Source organism: Battus philenor, unplaced genomic scaffold (assembly GCF_028537555.1).
Source record: "Battus philenor isolate CCGP_79_NKW_IND1 unplaced genomic scaffold, ilBatPhil1.0.hap1 SCAF_5, whole genome shotgun sequence".
Classification (NCBI taxonomy): domain Eukaryota; kingdom Metazoa; phylum Arthropoda; class Insecta; order Lepidoptera; family Papilionidae; genus Battus; species Battus philenor.
Window position 1 is genome coordinate 8,707,343 of NW_027181715.1, and position 22,298 is coordinate 8,729,640.

The 22,298-nt window shown below is 31.2% G+C and overlaps 2 protein-coding genes across 2 annotated transcripts; both read left to right on the forward strand.

Annotated features, from left to right (window-relative positions):
- The first annotated feature begins 310 nt into the window (after positions 1–310).
- Positions 311–4,367, forward strand: Dh44 (diuretic hormone 44). The gene is made up of 4 exons (XM_068772999.1): positions 311–442; positions 1,610–1,705; positions 3,987–4,143; positions 4,327–4,367. The coding sequence occupies exons 1-4, from the start codon at positions 311–313 to the stop codon at positions 4,365–4,367; spliced, it is 426 nt and encodes a 141-aa protein (XP_068629100.1).
- An 11,453-nt stretch (positions 4,368–15,820) lies between these two features.
- Positions 15,821–22,077, forward strand: LOC137929875 (dynein regulatory complex protein 9-like). Its single transcript, XM_068773000.1, has 8 exons — positions 15,821–15,837; positions 18,433–18,503; positions 19,783–19,861; positions 19,926–20,072; positions 20,185–20,290; positions 20,711–20,881; positions 21,673–21,804; positions 21,874–22,077. Exons 1-8 carry the CDS (start codon positions 15,821–15,823, stop codon positions 22,075–22,077), a joined length of 927 nt encoding a protein of 308 aa, XP_068629101.1.
- The last annotated feature ends 221 nt before the right edge of the window (positions 22,078–22,298 follow it).

The following is a 22,298-nucleotide window of genomic DNA, read 5'->3' on the forward strand; positions in this document are numbered from 1 at the left end:
ATATCATCTTATGCGATATAATACACTAGACATTCAATCTCGATGCCGTGTTTCATTCAATTAATTTTGTATTGATGAATTATTATTTCGAAAGTTGACTGCATATATCTGCAAGAATCTATTTGGACCTATTCCAAATCGGAAATGAATGTTTGTTATAATAGTTAAAAAAGAAAAAAAAGCAAACAATTATTTCTTCTTCCATTTCACATTCTTCTTTATTGCAGTTCTCCGGTTAGAAACGTACTATAATTTACATTTGTACATCTACTTTGTTGTATAGTACACAATGTGTTTACTCTATACACAGATGTGGTGGGCAGTGTGGTGTGTGGCCGTGGCGGCAACCGGTGCGCTTGCGACGGGGGCACCCTCTGTTGGTGCGCTGGCTCCCCTCTCCCCTGTCGACTGGGAGCAGATCGACGTCTCTGCTACGGACGATGTAAGAAAATAATACTCGTAAAGGATAAACATCAGTTATAAAAATCAGATTACGTGGTTCCATGGTAAAGTCCGATTATTCACATAAAAAACTTGCGTGACCATTTTTTAGTTATCTTTCTATGTTATTTACAACACAAATATTTATATGCAATTCAGCGATCGGAAAACTTAATGAATTAATTTCCACCCAAATTCTCTTGTTTAATTACAACGAATTCGTATGCGCTTGTTTCGTATAAATGCCAACATGTTATTCGAGTCCTGCACAAATGATTTCACTTACGAGTATAATTATTTACATGCTTTTTCATTAAGATTAATTTAATGTAGAAATTTTTATTATATTATTTTAATTCATCTATCTATCTCTATTCTGAGATTCTTATAGAGTTTAAAATTCCAAATGCTGTATCTAATTCAAATTGCGTGAGGATAATCCGGTCGTTTTTTATGGTGTTTTTCCTTTAATTAATTAGTTTTTATTTATAATAATAACGTAAAACATTATTTATTTCGTTTGTTGTAATACTTAAATAAAGACTACCTTTATGTAATACTGCCTTACGGGACCCTTAAGAGACATAATATACATGATTAGAATCTAAGAGAAGGTTAAGTCGGGGAACAAACTATTAATGTTTGAATAATTTAATACATGTACAGTAAGTAGGTTTAGCTTCAAATGTCTTTATTAGATTATGAAAATTCTAACAACGATGTTTCTAAAGAGTATTTTAAAAAAGGATTATTTTAGATAAACTTAAAACTCCTTTGCTTTCATATTTGCATATTTCTTGTCAAAATTGAATCGCTTTGAACGTGTCACGCGAACGAGTATTTAGTTGATACATGTATTTGAATATATAAAGAGAAGAGCGCCATTCCTGTAGAGCTAAAATTTAAGAAAATAACGTAACCGCAACGAGGTAACGGTGTTTTATTTTCTTTGGAGTATTCTCTACAGAACTACTACTTCAATAAATGTTACGTTTCGTATTAACGCGATGGCTATTTCATTACAATTTATGTTTATATCAGAGATGATTTTAATCCCGTGTTATATGCTTCGGATTTTTTGCCAGCTAACAAGCAATACATTTTCTCACGCCTTTAAGCTCTTACAATTATAACCGATCATACTGTAAAATGAATTCTAATATAACAGGAGAATGTGGGCAACGTATTGGCACAACCAGAAGGACGTTACGCAGCTGTGTCACCCTGGGTTTATCTGCTTGCTGACATGCCGAGAGATTCTCAGGTAAATCTTCGTTAAGTTATAAAGAATGCAATGTTTTCAAATTCAATTGGACTGGTAAAGTTGTACGTCATACGAACTGAACGTTAGGGTAAATTAATTAACAAAGCTGTTAAAACAACTGACGGGCGGATAAACATCCGATTCGATTGGTAAAATTTCCCCTTTGTTGTTTTAATCGACGGCGATTTTCCCAGCACTCTACTTACAGGTTAAAATGTCTCTGTAATTAGTAGAACAATTAAATCATTAACAAGAATCTCTGCTACAAACATTTTGCTTGTAATTTTACTACAGTTGTAAGTGTTTGACATCACGGTAATTGTCAGATTTTTCAATTATAAATGTTAATTTAATGCTTTCGGGCATCTGTTATTTTTACATTAATATTTTGTTATTAAAATTAACACAAAAGGATTTACGTTATATTGCAAATATATATAAGTTTTACGGAATACTTGTATATACGTGAGTTGCGTAGCGAGATCGAATCAGAAATGAATAGATCCGTAGAAGAACCAAGGTTATTGACGTAGCTCGAGGAATTGCTCTTCTGGAATGGTAGTAGGAGGGACACATCTTTCGTGCAACCGATGGCCGTGTAACCGAAAGGTTCTCGCATGCCGATCTTGAGGCTTTAGATGCAGCAGAGCAAGGCTTCTACAAGGTGGACCGACGACATGGTTAAACTCGCGGGAAGTTGCTAGATGCATGCAGTGCGGAACACGATGACCGGCATCGTGATGATCTTTGCAGTGGACGTCAATTGCCTGAAAAGAAGAAGAAGATACGCTGAAACAGAAAACGTTATTGTCATTTTCTGAAAAGTTTTGTTCCGTTTTTATAATTTATTCGTCGTTTAAATTCGTTTATTTTTATAGTATACTCGTCACATTAATTAAAACAATAATATTTTATACAACATTGTGGTATAACATCAATATTTTAAATTAAAAAGGTAAAGGTAACTGAAATGTCACTGAGAAATTATTGCGTCAAAATCATGAGTTTTATGAAGTTTAAAGGTGTTGAGCCGAAGCGTTCTGGAAGTGCTTTTTCGCTTTACCCCGCCATGGAAGTGTTGCAAAGAGGAGCGTATCAAAACTATTTGGAGAGGCAGGCCCAGCTCAACAGAAATTTCCTGAACCGCGTCGGAAAAAGAGGTCAGAAAACAATAAAAATTTTAACTTTTAAACTTTCTCAGCAACATAATATTTTCTCAAAATGAGTTTGACTATCTTTTGCTTTATTCGTAAAATATTTTATAACAATTTTTTTTCTTTATCACATAACATAGTGTTTTTTCTTCTTTTTTAGATTCGAGGAACAGTCCGCTCTACAAAATGAACAACTAAGCAGACATTTCAAAATGAATCTCACCGTCCCGCAGTTATTTATTACTACTGTTACGTTATAGTTGTTACATACATATTAGTATTATCGTTGTGATAAATGATAAATGTTACTTGCCTTTGTTGATGTAATTGTTGAAATAATAAAATGATTAATACTTGAATATTATCTTTAATCAACTCCAAAGTCTAAATACCTTTTTTATACCAACCTAGGGTTATAACAAAGTTCACTTTTTAAAAAAATGGCCAATTTTTTATGAAACAAAGTAAGGATTATTTTATATTATTTTTTGAAAAGAATATCAATGATTATATTACATACATCACAAATACTATATCGTAAAGGTATCTTCCAGATCTTCTCAAACAATTCTTCCAAACGACACAGTAGTTTTCAAAAACATACCTGCAATTTTGTGCCATCAGAACCGCCGCCATTTCTTGTTTATCTAATGTTTTGCTTTAATAACAAGTGAGCTAAAGAAGACGGTTTTCAAGTTTACCTCTTAAAAATATGATTTTTCTAGGGAATATTTCTCGTACGACCTCAAGGATTAGGCCAATGTCTATCTTGCTGGGACCAAGTCATTGGGTTATATTTATTGACATATTGAAGTTTTGGTTGCATCGAGTTGCATAAAACATAAAAATTAACTTTGTTATGGCCCACTGTTTAACAAATCTTCAGTGAACTAACATTACAATCGGATTTTTATAATAATTAGTGCATATGGTAATATAGTTGCTGCTAGCGCTGGGGCCTTTTACAGGTTCATCGAAAGTGAGTTGCGGAACTGATGTGTCCACTTTGATTAATTCTATATCTATATAGAAATAGTAATGTAAATAGTTCGTCGATATTATTTATTCTTAATATATAATTACTATAAAAAATGAGTGTCTTAATAAATGTGTATATGGAAATGAAGGGTGAAAGCGGACGGGTAAAGCGACGCATGCCTACGCTCTCCATTGACCTACCTATGTCGGTGTTGCGGCACAAGCTAAGCCTGGAGCAAGAACGGAAGGCTCAGGCTCTGAGAGCTGTTGAAAACAGGAACTTTTTGAACGGCATCGGCAAACGAGGTAACAATAACGTGTTACTTATTTTACATAAGAGCTACTTTAATTCCTTTTTTCAATTTCCATACAATAATTTTGTACTATGTATAATACTTTTTAAGATAGAAAATGATGTTTATTTTGAAATACTTAGTTTCCTAATATACAAAAGACACTATTTATTAATCAAATATCTACAATTTACAGGATTGCGGTGGAGTCCATCTGATGAAGAAAGATTTTACTAGGAAACTGTAGCACCAACTATCATGAAAATTTCCACTGACCCATTTAATAATATATTACCTTGCTATATTTAGATTAATTATAAAAGAAATTTATTACCAAAGTTTAATTTATATACAAATGTTGTTTAAATTACAGTCATTTCTAGTCTTATAATTTTAACACGTGGACTTTATAAGTACCAAAGCATTTATAATTGTGATTCGAATAATTTTAAACATTAATGTACTTTCATTGCGTAGTATTATAAGCAGTGAGTTGATTTGTATTTTCTTAAGTTAATAAACTAATCGTTAATATTAATCTTAGATTTGTTAATATTGCAATAAAAGAAATTATAGAAAAATATTTGAAAAGTTGTTTTATTGTAACATATCTTTTACTCTTTTATATTTTAAATAAGGACTAAAAATATATATTAATAGATAGATAGCGCATTACACAATTGTTGCTTATGTTCTTGATAATAGATATTGATGACATTTGTTGAGATATTTCATGTAATCAATAGGATAAGAGCAGAGCAGAGTCCATAAAAGTACAATTCCATTAACGCATTATATTTAAGAGGTAGTATCTTGAGTATCTTGTATCATCTTACAGTTAATATCGATTACATTCACATTATATTGGCTAATTTATATGACAATAAACTACATAGTTCTGTCGACGTATTGTGTGCTGTCATTCTGTTACATCGTGTCGACATCTGTTCTGTGATTGATACGATAATAATGATTTGGCTTAGCCCAGGATATTTATGTCCTAATAATATGTTTGCTAATTCCTTGTAATATCACTTACTGACCACAGCGACGCCTTAATTAGCTATATCCATTACTGCGATTTAATAATTGCCAATTTTAATAATTAATTAGTTATTTTTTTATTTTTTTCGTATGATATTAAATTAACGGCATATTTCTGACAATATTTTGGCAATGGGCTTTTAAATTTTCCTGTGTCGTTAATAATTAAAAATGTTAAGAAATCTAACATTGGATACTTTTAAACTTAAAATTACGTTATAAAATAGTAAAGCTATGTTAAAATTTACAGATTGTATTTACAAAACTCTGGAACTAAAGTTTTAATATAATATGATCTGATAACATATATTTCCAGGCATATTCACTTTCATTCAACGATTCACTGTCATTTTTCTTTGTTCCGAACTTTAAAATTTTGAGTAATTGAAATTTTTTAATAGTAAAATGCGAAATTCATAATAATCTGACTTTTGTTCATATAATTTAAATATTATTATTTAAAAAAATATTTTTTTTCTCTGTTCCTACTTAGGTTTTAAATCCATCCTATGATATAGCGACAGCTATGTAGGAGGTGTTTTGTAAAATTTAATGAATGAATATTAAAAATATTACTTTGCAATAAGTAATATTGCAAAGTAACTCGATTCACTGGTAAGGGTTGGAATGGAGTGTTCCTGAGAGATCTTAAGCTTAGTTATTGTTAGGAAGTTTAGGCTTTCAGTGTTATGATACCTCAAACGTGGTGAAGATGTGAATGCCATACAAAAATTGTCTGTGTTCAAAAAAGAATATTTGCATTTGGTACAGGAGCAGTGGGGCGAGGGACGCGCACGCCCCAAACGCAAGATGCCTTCACTTTCCATCAACAACCCCATGGAGGTGTTACGTCAGCGGCTACTGCTGGAGGTGGCTCGCAAGCAGATGCGCGAGGCCAACCAGAGACAGGCCGTTGTCAACCGGGTCTTCTTGCAGAACGTGGGCAAACGAGGTTAGTCAGAAAGTTCATTTTTTCGTCAACATCATTACCTTCATTACAGGCGTGGAACGACCAATGATGGGTATATTCCTCCTTTATAGATTTCCAATAGGACCGGTTGAAAGTGCCCGGCATCCAGCGTCTTCTGATGCTTATAAATTCAGCTGTCCTCCATATAGATGAACGTCCTACACTGCGCATTTCAGTCTGTGGTCTCCAATACAGAACCTTGAGGCCCCAGCTGCCATCAGTTCTGCGCGCAATGTGACAACTTGCCCATCCGCTGGACTATTTCGGTTATTATAATTATTAGATGGATCTTCTCATGTCTACTTCGATCTTGTAAAGAAATCCCGGGTATATGAACTGAGAGTTTGCCAATAATGTGTTTATTAGTTTAAAATAGAAGTAAACGAGTTATCTTATGATATTTATCAAGATTATTTATGATATAATCAAGCCACAGAAGATTACACTAGAGTTAATAAGAGTTTACAAACGTATTGATAAGTTACAATAGGTATTTAGTATAATAAAAGATATTTCAGTACACACTATTGCTTACTAAAATTAATATTAATTTTCTTTTAATTTTATTATCATTAAATATATTAAAATTATGAACAGGAAATCTTAGTTTCATGTTTATTGGTTCGTTGTGAAATCGTAAGCAAGCTCCATTTGTATTGTAGTACTTGAATACTTACAAGCTTCAAGCTAACACCGTTTTTTACCGTATCGAACAAACGAAAAAAATATATAAGTATAGCTTTGAGATGAATTAAAAGTTGAAACTGTTTATACACAAGACTAGGAAAACCGAACTTCAATTAAATATAGAGAAATAGTCTAATGATTTACGGCTCTAGTTAATAATTAATTGATTGTGGATTTATTTTCCGATAAGATTCAAAATAATATTACTGGTCGTCTACAGTTTTATGATTACCGGAATATTCTAGAATGAAACGTCCGAATCTAAAGGAAACAATTAAACTTCGAATCGGATTCGTGCTATGAATATTTTGTCGTCCAAGTGTTCCCACGGGCCACGTAAAAAGTAAAATTATAGCACGAGCTCCTACAATCTTTCTTACTTTTAATAAAATTGTAAAATGTTTTTTTAGGTTTTTGGGCGAACCTGGCATCATCCCGCTACGAAAATTAAAACACACGACTCGACTGCCTCCCTTGCGTTTCCTCTAGATACTCCAACAATACGTCAATGTTGTGTCATGCCAACTTATTTATTACAAATCTACTGAAATTCATTCCAATCTTTATATTTATTTTAAAGAGCCAATAGATATACGAAGTAGTTTCTGTGGTTTAGATGCAAATAAATTAAAAACCAAGAAGAACTATAAACAGTCATTGGTTCGTTGAAATAAATACGTAATAATTCGAAAAACTCCTAGATCGCATTGTGGTTACATTTCGTGTCTGTGCTTCCACAGTTACTATAGCTTTTTACAAATTCTTTTAATTTGACTTTAATGCTGTGAGCTAACCAGCTCTAGCTACAGCATTGATATTAACGTGCATTAGTTAGTTAACATCTGCAGTATGTATAGTTTATATTTTGTAACATTGTTTTATTCTTTGTTACGTACTCATTTTTGTGCCAAATGTAATTATATGTAGCAAGCTAAGCCGTAGTGCATTTGTAGTACCTAAATTCAAATTTATAAGACATTATAATCTAGTCAATAAAACCTACAAGTTCGCTAATATTCGTTTTATGTTTAAAGTTATGTACAGTGTCCGCTATCGGCTGTATGATTTAAGTTATTTACGATCTCTAGTAGCATTTTAAAGTAGGCAAGTATACGTTATTAATCGCGTTCAATAAAAACGTTAAATCATTGTTTTGTTTTCTTCAAAACCATCCTGTAAATCTTTCTGACATTATATAATTTTAGATGATTTAAAACGTATATTACAAAAATGTCTTTGTAGCCAAATCTCGAAGTCCAGTCTCCAAGTGACTTAAAACACATAACAATGCCCATATGTTATGGACGAATTTACGCTCATTGTGTATAAATAAAATGCATATAATTATGGTTTTAACATTATTCTATAACAATAATTACTTGGGACGACTTTCGCCCCTCTGAATCCAAGCGCTAGAGTCTAATAAAATGAAAAAACTCACTGGAGTGTGGGAATTACCATAGATCCACTGAATGCGTGGATCACTTTATCGGTTTCAGTGAAGGTAGTAGTGGTAGTTCTCAAGTTTATACATGTAGTATAAGGAAATGTCAAATGCAATATAAATTACTTTCGGTTATAGAAGTCTGCTATAGCAATAGATTTCTTAAGTGCCACTCCCAGCAGAGGTTTCTTCTTTTAGTGTTGTGAAAAGATCTAAGCTAAGTCTTAAGTGACCTTAAGCCCGAAAAAGCCGTTAATGCCCACGAGCAAACAGCATTTATCAATGTAAAATAAATAGTTATTGAATCGGGCGCTCACCTTTTTATTAACACGCTTTACAGTTACGAACTTAATTAAAAATGTTCATTTTATTAAATGTCGAAAAGTCATTAATTATTAAATAAAATTAAATAAACTCAAACTTATTGGTTACTCTGTCTAAAATTGTATTCACATTTTACTAACAAAAAAAAGGCAAAATTTATCGGTTAATATTAAAGAAAACAATTTATTTGCGCTCTTACGATGCGCCTTACAACAACACAAAGTGACAGAAAGAGAACCACCTTGTAAGTAAAAATGACGGGCGAGAAAAAGGATAACACTAAAGGATTTTGCAGAACACCGTTCTTCTTAGTCGTTCAGCATTACATACAGAGCGATTTGCAATATATGTAAAAGTTTTAAAGATTTAGAGTGTTGCGTTAAACTTTCACACATTTGGCAATATGTATATGATGATTTGTGGAATACCACATACACACACCTATACATTCATGTAAAACCATGTTTGGTTTTTTGTTAAAAATATGTTATAAAATGTACAATTAAAAGAAGGAAATTAAACTATATCGTCTGGGTACTTTTAGACATACATATTAATGATTTTCAGTTTTCATCTACACCGTTACCTTATTAGCATATCACGGGAATCTTCCCGTAAGTGAGGGCGAAGACCGAGAAATGCACTTAGCCTAAGCTTCCTTTACTTAACTTAGTTCGATCGTTCTTGAGTTCTCGGCTCGGCAGTTACAGTTTCAGTTAGTATTGGAAAGCCGTCGAGATTTTACATCGCTTAGGCAGGCGTTCCATAATCTCCTAGCACAAGGGTTCTTAAAGGCCCTCTATTCGTCGGCTGAAACAGCAGGAAACCTTGACTTGGCCGGTTGCTATTTCCTGGCTAACATTGAAATGCGCTGGGAGAAAAATTTCTAGCAACCATTCTAGCAACCTATGATGATCGTCTTCATCGGAGAGCTTCTTTTTGGCTGCGACAGTCAGTCGATAGCGTTTCTCGGCTTCAATTCCGCGCACCTGAATTCTTGAAAGAATTTATAAAGAAAACCGTATTAGTGGTTTTATGCTGAGATAATGGTCTGAAGATCCATATGATACATAATATGCTTCAATGTGTTTTGTTAGTATTATCGATCAATGGGAAAGGTTTTTCCTCAGTCTCTTATCCGAAAAACTTACGCATATGCTGTTGATGTTGGTTAAGTTGTCTCTGTAATGTATTTTTTTATATCATTCAAATCAGTAACAAATACAAAATCAATTTACAAATGCTTGTTGAGAACCTCGAAGGTTTGTTTCAGTCCTCCCTATATATTTAAGTAGATGCTTAAACATCGACAGCCAATTTAATGACGACGTTCATATCCGTTCCTACGTTCTCTTAGCATAAGCATTAGTGTATTTAGGAAAATTATCTAAGATTGGTTTAGTTCGAGCCTGACTCGGCTGTGATAATTTTTTTATCTTTTTCATCTAAATGATCGATTATGATTTTCAGTGTTATCTTGTTATGTACAATTAGTATCTGAATACGTAAAAACGTGTAAGTCTTGCGTAGTCGTCCATGTTCTTGTTTGATTTAATTATAATTTTTGACGTGAAGGCATGTAGATGTTCATTCATTCGGTCTTATAATGCCAAGCGTCATCAGCTTGCTATTGTTTCTATTTAGTTGGATTAATTAAAAAAAGAAACGTTAAAACTGAATTCCCTGAAAAGACTGCTTTGAATTCCTATTTATACATTGCGCGAAGTGCATACTCATTTGGACTGAAATTAAAATAAAATGTAGTTAAATCCATCAAAGCTTAAGTAATGTATAGCAAATCAATTTTAGTGTTTTACTACGCAAAAAATATATTCCTTTCGTGGTAAAATAAAACAAATATCAATTTATTTACTCATTTAAAATTTAACGATAATATAGAATTATACATTATGTAGTTTTAGATTCCATGTTTATGAGATTTAAACCGAATATGTATTTTGACGGGATTAATCATAGAGACGGGTATAAGCGGATATAGTTTATATTTAATGTGTACCGTAAAACTTGCATTACGAGTTTATTATTGAGAAAATATATTTATTGGAAAAACCTACATATCTAATAATCACTAAAATTTGATTATTATGCTAAATAATAATGTTTCATCTCAACTCAAAGTAAAAGTCTTCTATGTAAGTAAATAATTCGCCAAATTTAAAGTCAAAAACTCAACAACGGCTTGAATTATAGGTATTTTCCATTTTTTTAATAAAACCAGAAAGCTTAATATGGAGATAAAACTTGCAACATGAATAAAAAAAACAACACTAATTTTCTCATTCAGCTGCCTTGACCATTAAATTTTTGTCGTCAATTAAAACCAAAAAAACGTGAAAATGCAAACAAACAAAAAATTATGTATATCTTAAAGCGATACAATGAAAACATAAATACAATATTATTAAACTATTGCATTGCCCGAAACAAAAAACTTTTTTAAGTAACACTTGTTAATTAATACGTTAAATCAATTGTTTATTTCTTTTTGAGACTGCGATAAGCCAATGTTTTTTAAATTTTTTAAAACCAACAATGGAGATTTTAATATTAAATAACCATAAGTTTCGATGAACACATGGTTATAAATGGACAACAAGAGCTATATATTTAATAGACGTTAAAAAAGCTTTAAATGTTTAAGCTTAAACAACTCATAAATTTAATACAAAAAATTAACAATGTTTTAAGATTGAACAATATGAAACGGGAAATTTAACTAATATAGTATTTAAAATTTCCGACAACACGAATATATTGTTAATAAGTATTAATAATACCTAAAAGATATACGTGGCATAGAACTACGCATAGTAATTGGGATAATAAAATATTCAAATCCGTTTTCTTAGAGCGACAAATGTAAAAAAGCAATTTTAATTTACGAGGTTTTTTGTACATGAAAAATAAATTTTGTTATGGGGTGTGTTCACGCTTATGATCGTGACGTCACTGATTAATTAAAGATAATACGAATGTTTTGAATTAATCCTCGTTCTTGTTAAGTAATCTTTTAACTTAATGTATTTGCTTATACATCAAGAGGGAAAATCTTTTTATAATAATCCGCGTGAAGCAGACAAAAAAGTGAAATATTTACAGTCTAATTGAATATGGCGAAACAGAGATGATTGAAGGAAAATATATAAATATAATCTGTGTTCCGATGGACAGCTTTCTTTTTGTGTGTATGATTTTTTTTTTAATTACACAGGTGCTGTACTTTTTGCAAAAATGTAGGCTTATGAGAAAGTTTCGTTACTTTACAATAGTGTACAGGAGTAGGTATGGCATAGACTTACGTAGTTCATTTTTACTTTAGTTTGAGTCGGGTCCCAGCTCTTCACGCTTAATTAAACAATAACTTAAACATCAGCTAGTTTGATAACAGGTAAAGAAGGTTTCACAGGTAATAGTTAATTAAATCCTCGTCAAATGTGTTGGGTGTACATGAAAGTTATCAAAACCAAAAATGTTCTACTGAACAGCTTTACGGTTCTCTCCTGTCGGACTTCCAAATTTATTTACTAGCAAATGAGTTTAGCTAATAAAATGACTCCATTAAAAGTAGTTTATGGATATTTAAGCCGTATAGTGTTCTTAAACTATTTAAAGGCGGCACATAAAAGCGCTACGAGTCTGTAAACGACGGAGGCCCGAGGGCACTCGTCACACAGCAACGTCTACGAGAGGTAATTGAAGAGGATTTAATTTAATGCGACACCCCGGGAGTCACGAGATTGCATTACCTTCCAACACATTTTCATAGGTAACCCGTGATTTTAAAATGATCCGTTTTAAAAGATTATATGTATATATTTATATATATGGGACACAGGACGATACAGGTTATCTTTCGGAGCTTTTTTGCAACAAAACGACTATGCTGACATCAATGTGTAGGTCTGTTTCAAATTAAAGATTGTAAACGTAGAGATACACGTCATTTTTTGTTTGTTCGCATTGCCACGTTATTTGGTTTTAAAAGACGACAAATATTAAATGGTCAAGGCAGCTGAATAAGAATGTTAGTGTTGTTTTTTTATTTATGTTGCAAATTTTCTCTCCATAGTAAGCTTTCTGGTGTTATAAATTTTTAAAATAAATATCTATAATTATAGCTGTTGTAGTGCTTATGACATTATATTTGGCGAATTATTTTTTTTACATAGAAGACGTTTACTTTGCCATAGCTGAGATAGAACATTATTATTTGGCATAATACTCAAATTTAAGCGATATGTAGATATGTAGATGTTCCAATAAATATATTTTCTCAATAATAAACTCACACTGCAAGTTTTACAGTACGGTACACATTAGATATAAACTATATCCGCTTATACACGTCTCTCTGATTAATCCCGTCAAAATACATATTCGGTTTAAATCTCATAAACATGGAATGTAAAACTATCTATTCGTATAATCATGTATTACAATTTCAAATGAGTAAATGAATTAAGATTTGTTTTATTTTACCACGAAATGAATATATTTTCAGCGTAGTTAAACACTAAAATTGTTTTGCTATGCATTACCTAAGCTTTGATGATTTTAACTACATTTTATTTTTATTTCAGTACAAATGAGTATGCACTTAGCGCAATGTATAAATAGGAATTCAAAGCAGTCTTTTCAGGGAATTCAGTTTTAACGATTCTTTTTTTAATTAATCCAACTAAAAAGAAACAATGGCAAGCTGATGACGCTTTGCATTATAAGACCGAATGAATGAACATCTACATGCCTTCACGTCAAAAATTATAAATAAATCAAACAAGAGCATGGACAACTACGTTAGACTTACACGTTCCTCTTATTATTTACAACATATTACTTACTGTTTTTACGTATTCAGATACTAAATGAACATAACAAGATAACACTAAAAATCATAATTGATCATTTAGATGAAAAAGATAAAAAATTTATCACAGCCGAGTCAGGTTCGAACTTTATCAATCTTAGATAATTTTCCTAAATACACTAATGCTTATGGTAAGAGAACGAAGGAACTGATATGAACGTCATCATTAAACTGCCAATAAATTTTCAAGCATTAGTTTAAATATATATGCAAGGCTCTAACTAATCATCAAGATTTTCGATATGCATTTGGAAATTGATTTTGTATTTGTTACTGATTTGAATGAAATAAAAACAAATACATTGCTATTACAGAGATAATTTAACCAACACCGATAGCATTTGCGTAAGCTTTTCGTATAAGAGACTGAGGAAAAAGTTTTCACATACTAACTAAACACACTGAGACTTATGCTGCATGTCTCACTTCAGACCGTTGTCTCAGCATAAAACTACTAACACCGTCTTCTTTATAAATTCTTTTGTGAAAATTTAATCAAACAAAAAAATTACCTCTCTGAAAATTAGTTATGATCTGGTATTCTTTAGTATACCAGGGTAACATGCCATGTTCATTATGACAGCCTTTGTAATATACTAAAAAGCAAGCTAGCTATTGGCATTAATTCTTTATATTTACATTATTTATTGTTAAAAATAGAATGAGGAAAATTTCTTCACAAGTAAGCCTAAATTAATTTAATTAGCTAATGTCGTGATGCAACAACAATTTTTTAAGATAAAGAATATTCAATAATACATTAAAAACCACTTTTTGAAAATATTTATGTTATGATAACCATTAAAAAAATCTGTGCGTAACATGAAATTTACTCTTAAAAGTATTATAAGCGCAAATGTAATATGCCTTTAACTAGTTCTTTCATAGAAGACTAGTTAAGTTCGTAGATGTAAACAATTCCATTCTTTTTCTACTATTACTATCATATGTACGTTAGGCATTATCTCGTTACATCGGCTAAATATATTACAAACACTTATGCTGTAAAAGTTATTTGAATAAATATGGATGAAATAGACGATTCGACGATCAATAATCTCTTTTTGCAAACTGTAATTTTATATTTGTGTTTTGATTAAACTAAATGAGTGATTAATATTCAATGAGTGATTATATTTCAATTTGTTTATAGGCAACAAATTTGGATCGCTTACGGATCAATTGGTAGTTATGTGAACAGTCAAAGTTAAATTTTAAATTCACTAATAATATTCTTTGTTTCCGCTTCTTCATTTTAAAAATACGAGGGCAAATAACTATAAAACAGGAATTTATAAAATATTTTATTTTTTCCTAAAGTACATATTTGCCAAATAATTTTGTAAAATTTTAACGAACTTCGTGAAACTTTTCTCATTTGAATGAAAACATTCGAAGAAGAAAGATCTTTTGTTCGAAAAATAAAAGACTGAGCTTTGTAATTTTTTTCACCGCCGGCTAGATAGCTACTCGAAAAACAGTTGCATTCAATAATAAAACTATCCGAATAACCATTTCATTAAAATTTGTAAAAGGTTGGACAAACTACGTGCTGTTAACACCGATAAACTTTTAATGAAACTGTCATATCCCTGATTTAGTTATTTCTTGTCCTATTTTTTAAGGTTACTAGTCAAATATTCTATAAAAACTAAAATAATACGTGTTTTCCATATTTAAATTCTTCAGCAAAGAAGTACATACATATATAGATTATTTCTAAGTAAGTTCTTGATTTTAATACAAAACTGTTAACTGCGAGAATTGAGCGATTTGCCTTAACTAGTTTAGTTATACTTGTCAGTTGTTATTATTAAACTGATTTTTAATAATCATTATCATTTCAACTTTAGGACGTCCACTGCTCCACAGATCATAGGTTCTAGGTCTTACCCAATTGATTTTCAATAGGGTACAGCGGTATCATTTGAAGGCGACCTGCATCCAGCGTCTTTTAATGACCTTAATAAAGTCGTCTATTCACCGACTGAATATTAATCTAAACAAAATCTGAACCTTGAAAATGAATAAATGACGGGCACAGTTTAGTGCTCAAACCTTACCAGGAGTTGTGTGTATATCTGTACTTAATATCACTACTTAATAAGGCTGTTTCATTATACAGTTTTTGGATTACCGTATATTCCAAGGTTTATCGATTCAATAGATTATTTCGTGTTGCCTGGCAATATACCATCGATCAACTATGAACTGTTTCGAAACGCATGGGGGGGGGGGGATACAATCACGGCATTCTGTAGGATTAACTGAAGTTAGTCCGATATCAATATTTAGCGATTAAAGAAGTTACAGATAAAAACAACTCTACCAGCATGGAACAAGCTCAAAGGTACTGCATTATATTTTTATTTAAATATTGTGTAAATGTTCATCATCATTTCAGCCGCAGGACGTACTCTAAACATAGTCTATTCCTATAGATTTCAATAGGCCAGCGTATTGCGATCTTAACTAGATCGTCCGTCCTCCTTGAGGGAGGACGTTTTACACTACGGTTGTCAGTCCGTGATTTTCACTCCATAATCTTAAGGCTCCAGCGACCAGCCATTTTGTGCGCTATGCAGTTTGCCCACTATCTTATTAATCCTTCCGGTAATTCCAGTTACTTTAGTTTGTCGTTACACCATTATATTTTAATAAAAAGACGGTGGCTTAAAAGGGAATGAAAATTATGAAGATTAAGTGGTTGCCGCTGCCTCATTGATTTATAAATTTAGGTTTATTCACTTTTTGTAAAAGGCAGTGAGAATTTTACTAAAAATAAAGTGAAACGTTCACATTTTTATTTTTTATTTTTTATTTTTGTTCACATTTTTATTATGATTATTTTATTTATGTAAAAAATATTATTATTATTTATTGAGCGATCTTTAGGTAGCAATAACATACGCTTTGAGTTTGGGATACTAAATTTTTAATGTAAAAAATAACGCTTCTAATGGTATGTGCATATGAGAAAGCGTGTGATATTGTATCGCGTCCCACGGGTAATCTATGCCGCTTCTCCATTATTATGTTTCCCAGTCTGGTAAAACTCGCAGGAAATTCGATTTGTAATTTCACTACTCTTTATCAATTTAACCGGGTGAAGGAGTTTATTCGAAATCCCTTATAAACAAAATTTAAATATTTAACATTCTTCTGATATAAGTTCGTCACTATATACTCATACGTGTTTATAAATTTATGTAAGCATTCTTTGTAATGACAATGTGCTAATTTGAAAATCGAGGACTCTTAACACTTTCGGGCTAGATTTTTGCCGTCTAACTTAAGTACATAATTTTTATAATTAAAAGTAGAGTGTCCAGAATTTCTACCGTTTCTTTTTAAAATACGCGCTATATATGTAACGAAAATTAACAAACATTCTAATACTTTTAACGGCCTATTATGGGCTGGTATCATCGACATTGCGATATTGCATAATGTTTTGGGGCAATCGCGCATATAAAACTGACATATTAATTTTATACCAACGGATCATCCATAAATTTCAAAATATTTAATGTTACTCCCGTTCCGATCGTTGTACATCTACGAGATGCTTAGTTCACGAGGGCTACTACACACTTACACCAATGTCTTTCTGGCCAGCGGAACGGAATAACACTTAGATGCCGAAAATCTAAAATCACGTTTTTCAAAAAAATTTACTCGCAATGTCTTTGCGGGTATACAAAAAATGGCGGCGTGCACTACTCAAACATACTGTTGACGAACTTTTAAATGATAAATGACTATTTTAGATTGTGTATTATTATAAACATGTTGAATTAATTCGAAATAGACATTTAAAATTTAATATAATGATTATTGTGAATGTAAACGTTAATTTGAATAAATAACTGACATTAATTTTTTTTTCTCACCTTTGTAGGTACATGTAAAATACAATTTTACGTAAAATGTGTAGGCAGAATACATTTGGACTATTTTTTCTCTTTTGTTTTAATTATTTTTGACATGTGTTTCACGAAATAAATGATTTAATTTGATTTGAAAATCTATCTCGGGAAGAATCATGTTTAGCAGTGGACTTCCCATAGCTGAAGTCATAATCGAATACAATCGGTTTGAACGACTCTATGTATCCGAAAGTAGAAAGGAAGCCCGAAACGTTCGTTTAAGGTTCACTCGATAGAGCTTTATGACATTAATTTTTTCGATTGATGAAATATATTGCTCAGTCACTCCTACATAGCTAACACCGCACCAAACCATCACTGTAGTCAGATAATGCCCATGTGTACTCTGTTGATTAATTGGGTAGCTTCTTCAGATCTTTCAGCATAAATACGGTTATTTCGTGGTTTGTTTTTCTGGGGCCGCCCTTTGCATACTGCCTAAGTTGTTATCTATTAATGACCTGTCTAGAAATGACAAGTACGTCTCTTATCGGTTGTAAGTGTTTATAACTTAATAATAATATGCTATTTATAACTTAAGAATATTTAACTATTAAACGACTCCCATAATCTACATATATAAAAATCAATTCCTTATTTTCGTGATTACGCCATTACTTAAGATTGATTTTGTCGATTTCAATAATTGTTTTTTAAAGTTTTAACCATTTGTATAAGTTTTATTTCAGTATTTATATAATAACTATTCTAACTTTGCCCATTTTACAGTGCTGACTAATTATATTGCCGTTGAACAACCGCATCGGTCGGCATCTATCATTTACTTAATTAATTAATGTATCTAACATTTAATAAATAAGTAACGTGACCACTATGAAGTAGCCTTATTATTATTTTCTTTCGGAAGGCGACAGGTTAATAACTTTCGGCAGTAATGAGGCTGTCATAATAGTGTATTATTAATCAAATTTAAAAAAAAATTCTTTATCACTATAATTTTTATTAATTCTCTATCTCTATTTTACAAATGAACAATTCCTTTGTTTCTTTGTTAGGATCAGCAATATGGACGCTTTGCTATACGTTTTAATCCTGGAAGTGGTTTTGCTTCAAATGAAGATTCTTGGTGAGTATATAAAGTACAGAGCATTCAACAATTTTTTTAATTTTTATAATTGGAATCTACAAAAACAACAGTACAGACAAGTAAAATCTGATTTCCATTAGGTAAAGTCCGATAGAAACTTCTGTACCGAGCATTGAGTATACGCGCATTCCTAACTTAAAAATCACTTAAGGCGTGTCTAAATATAACATCGAAAGACACTTGGCCGACAGAAGCCGACATATCATTTTTAATTAAAATATTTGTGTAAAGAGGTTACATTTGATTAATTTTAACTGTAATAGCTGATCCCTATTTGAAAAACATTGTCAGTAACAACTTTAATTGTCATTACAAATTATTATCATTGTCGATGAAAAGTAATTTCTATTTTGTCTGGCGACTAACTCACTGTCGGCAAAATAGCCGTTGTTATAACGACGAAGTACCGTTTAAGGACGGCAATAACTGGCTCGCGATTGTAAGTAGTGGGTTTGAAGACTAACAAACTCACGCTTTGTGATTAACAACATTCCTAGTATATATGTAGCTACTATTATTATATTAAGATGATCACGTTGATAAAATGATGTTTAATAAGACTAATCCAGAATAACATTTTAGGTTTATGCAAAATATTCACATTTAGTGAAAAATGTGTTAATTACGAGATATAGTATGTGTGCCAGTTTGTGGCTTACGGCTATGTGCTGGTTTCGCGTTACAATAGCATTACTTAAGCTATAGGGAAAATAAAACTGAAAATTTGCACTCGCAGCCTTGACGTGTGCACTGAGTGACATTTGTATGTGACAAGACATTTCACTGGGTGAATTTACCTCTCCACTCTGGTGAATATTCCTTTAAGATAAAACTGTTCTATTTAGATATCATTAATATTTGTTCCTAACTTAATTCAATGGTCGCATGTTGCACTCTTTGCCAATATAACAATTCTCTAAATACTGTATATTTTTAAATTCTAGGTAAATGCTAGTTTTATCTTTATTAAAAATGGAAACAAATGCTTAAGACAAAAGGAAAATGTTAAGTACATCATTCTTTTTGACTAAATTTTCGGAACAAACGGCCATTTTCTTTATGGCTAAAAAGTTATAAGGAAATATCTATTGTTTGATGAATTTTTGTGTACGCTCGTAACATACAGAATGGACTCTACTATACGTAACTTTGGCTTCTACTCTCTCCAAATTGAAGGCAAATAGGATAAAAAATACATATGGTTATTTTTGTAAATATGATAGTTTAAGTGACATCTCTTATCAGTACATTGTTTTAGAGAAAAGCGCTTTTCGCGATGTACTTAGTAACCTCGACAAGAGACAGAAACGTCAACGCGACAAGCTTTATAGAGATCGGTGAGTTTTACATGATTCTTGATAGATGGCGAGGCAGGTTTATTAACAAATATTACATTTACAGAATATTTGCCAAAGATGTTATTAGAAGGACGTTATTGGAAATAGCAGAAAATGGTCAATATTTAACTCTTTATCAAGCAGTAGAAATTTTAAATAAACCTTCATCAACTTTTACGTCTTTACTGATAGACAACAACCGCTTGAAAACGTATGGTATTATCTAGTCAATATTAGTATTACACAATACATTGTCATTTGATTAATAATAATTAATATGCATTTTTTAACATTTGAATGAAAAATAATTTAAATTATTTTAGGTTAAAGGTAAATTATAATCAAGAATTAATAACTAAGAGATATCACCGGGACATCCAACTTCGTGACTGTGACGAAAACATTGCTTTCCTGAAAGACGAAATAAAAGTAAATAATTATTTGAAAAATAAATCTAGTTATCTTGTAGTTATTTATTTTGATATTTATCTAAAAAGCATTTTTCAATATTAAATATTTCCTTAAGTGTGTAAATCATTTTTTAAAATTATGCCCTGAATTAAAAATCGTTCTCGGCAGTCATATTACATTAACAATTATTATTATTTTTTATTTCCGCTTTATTGATTTAGCCGATTGCAATTCAACCTTTGCATATTCTGCCTTTGCAAATTCGTTTATTAAAAATAATTGAAAAGTATTTTTGTCAAGGTAAGTCTTATTTAATACTTTTTTTAAATTGTTTTTTGATGTTTTATGGTATTAACATTGTAAAGCTTGTGATGCTTTTTTGTAGTATTTTTGGGATTAGCTAAGAGATTAAAGTATTATTTGTTATTGCTTTCACAGGATTCGTTAATTAATACAACAACACAACTAAGTTATGCAGAAAAGTACGTGAGTGCCACCGCTGAAGCTTTAGAACTTCGTTTTCAAGTCAAACCAATTTCATTGCCAAGGGAAGATCATGAGCAACGTACCCACAACGAGATAATTCGGATTTACAATTTACAGACAGAAGTGAGATACTTTAAAATATTTATTTGATTTTTTACTTATGGCTTCCTTTTCTTCTCCGTCAATTTTTTCATATATGTTAAAATAAAGTATATGTTGTTTAAATTATAAAAAAAAAATATATGACATTTGTTTGTAGACGAATGTAACCTGTGGCTATTTAACGAATTACTTGTGAGTAATTAACGGAACATATATAAGAGGCACTTATTACCTCGACAGAAATTTTAAGTCAATACGTAAAACATCATACAATGTCACAGACAGTAGTTATAAATTATTTAAAGAAAGGGCTCCGCCAGTGTTTAAACTTTGAAATTATACAAGAAGTAGTTTTTCATTAGTCCTGTTACAATAACAAAATTAATAAAGTAGAAAATAATAAAATAGCTGAAAATAGTATAATTATCTGCTGCTGAATATTGTGCAGTGAATATTAAATATTGTCATATTGTTACGATTCTGGTAATAATTTATATTCCCTATATAATGAAGCAATGACATCATGTAGTTTTTAGTAAATTTAATATATATTAGTTAATAGTTTTTAGTAAATTTCTTTAAAAAAAAAAAAAACGTTTAATTGGCGGCTTTTTACCATGAATAAATAAATTGCAAACACTTAACGTCTTTTATATTATTTATTACAGTTTTGAGCAACACACAGATTACTAGGCTTACAATTTTGCTATAACTTTTAGGAAAAAGGCACTGTTTTGGTTTGATATTTTTATTGCACGGATATTTGAAAGATTTGCAGAAAATAACGCTCATTATAAACTCGTTTATTACAGGAACGAGAAGAATTATTTAAGTATTGGAAAACAAAATACCATGACGACATTATAAACATCACGGATCAAGTTAAAAGTCAACGTGAAAAACTACTTTTAACTGTGACTCGGCGGCTAGAACTTCAAAAATTGGTAGATTGTAATTTCTTTTCCTTACCCTCTTTTCACAGCATCAACTAAAAGTGATCATTGTTATTACAGTTCGATTACCATGCAGGGGAAATTCGAGCGTGGCTTACTTTCAAGAGCGAAAGAGCAGCACGTCTTGCTCGTGTAGAACGCGCCAAGGTTGCCGCAACGAAGATTCAATCTTGGTGGCGAGGCCTAATGGTTCGTCGTGCTCTCGGTGCTTTTCGGCACCTTCGCAATTCTAAAAAAATTAGCACTAAAAATAAAAAAAAATAGTTGAAAACGTATGTGTTCTTTGTACCTCATATACTTACCTCAGCTCTTTAAAAAATAATTCAAAAGCAAATACTATTTATATTCTCGACTTCATGAACGAGAAATTCATCTAATACGTATAATCACAATTACTCAAAACTTTCAAATATTTTATGTTAACATTTTTTTTGAACGAAAACTAGTTCTAAATATGTAAAAATTTTAAGGTTTCTTTTAGTAAT

Excerpts from the sequence above, each read along its gene's own strand:
- LOC137929875 (XM_068773000.1), top strand. Across the intron at positions 19,862-19,925 it reads GACAAGCTTTATAGAGATCG|AATATTTGCCAAAGATGTTA; the intron begins GTGAGTTTTACA and ends TTACATTTACAG. Across the intron at positions 20,882-21,672 it reads TTTACAATTTACAGACAGAA|GAACGAGAAGAATTATTTAA; the intron begins GTGAGATACTTT and ends CGTTTATTACAG.
- Dh44 (XM_068772999.1), top strand. The coding sequence starts at position 311 with ATGTGGTGGGCAGTGTGGTGTGTGGCCGTGGCGGCAACCGGTGCGCTT. Across the intron at positions 443-1,609 it reads ACGTCTCTGCTACGGACGAT|GAGAATGTGGGCAACGTATT; the intron begins GTAAGAAAATAA and ends CTAATATAACAG. Across the intron at positions 4,144-4,326 it reads GAACGGCATCGGCAAACGAG|GATTGCGGTGGAGTCCATCT; the intron begins GTAACAATAACG and ends TACAATTTACAG.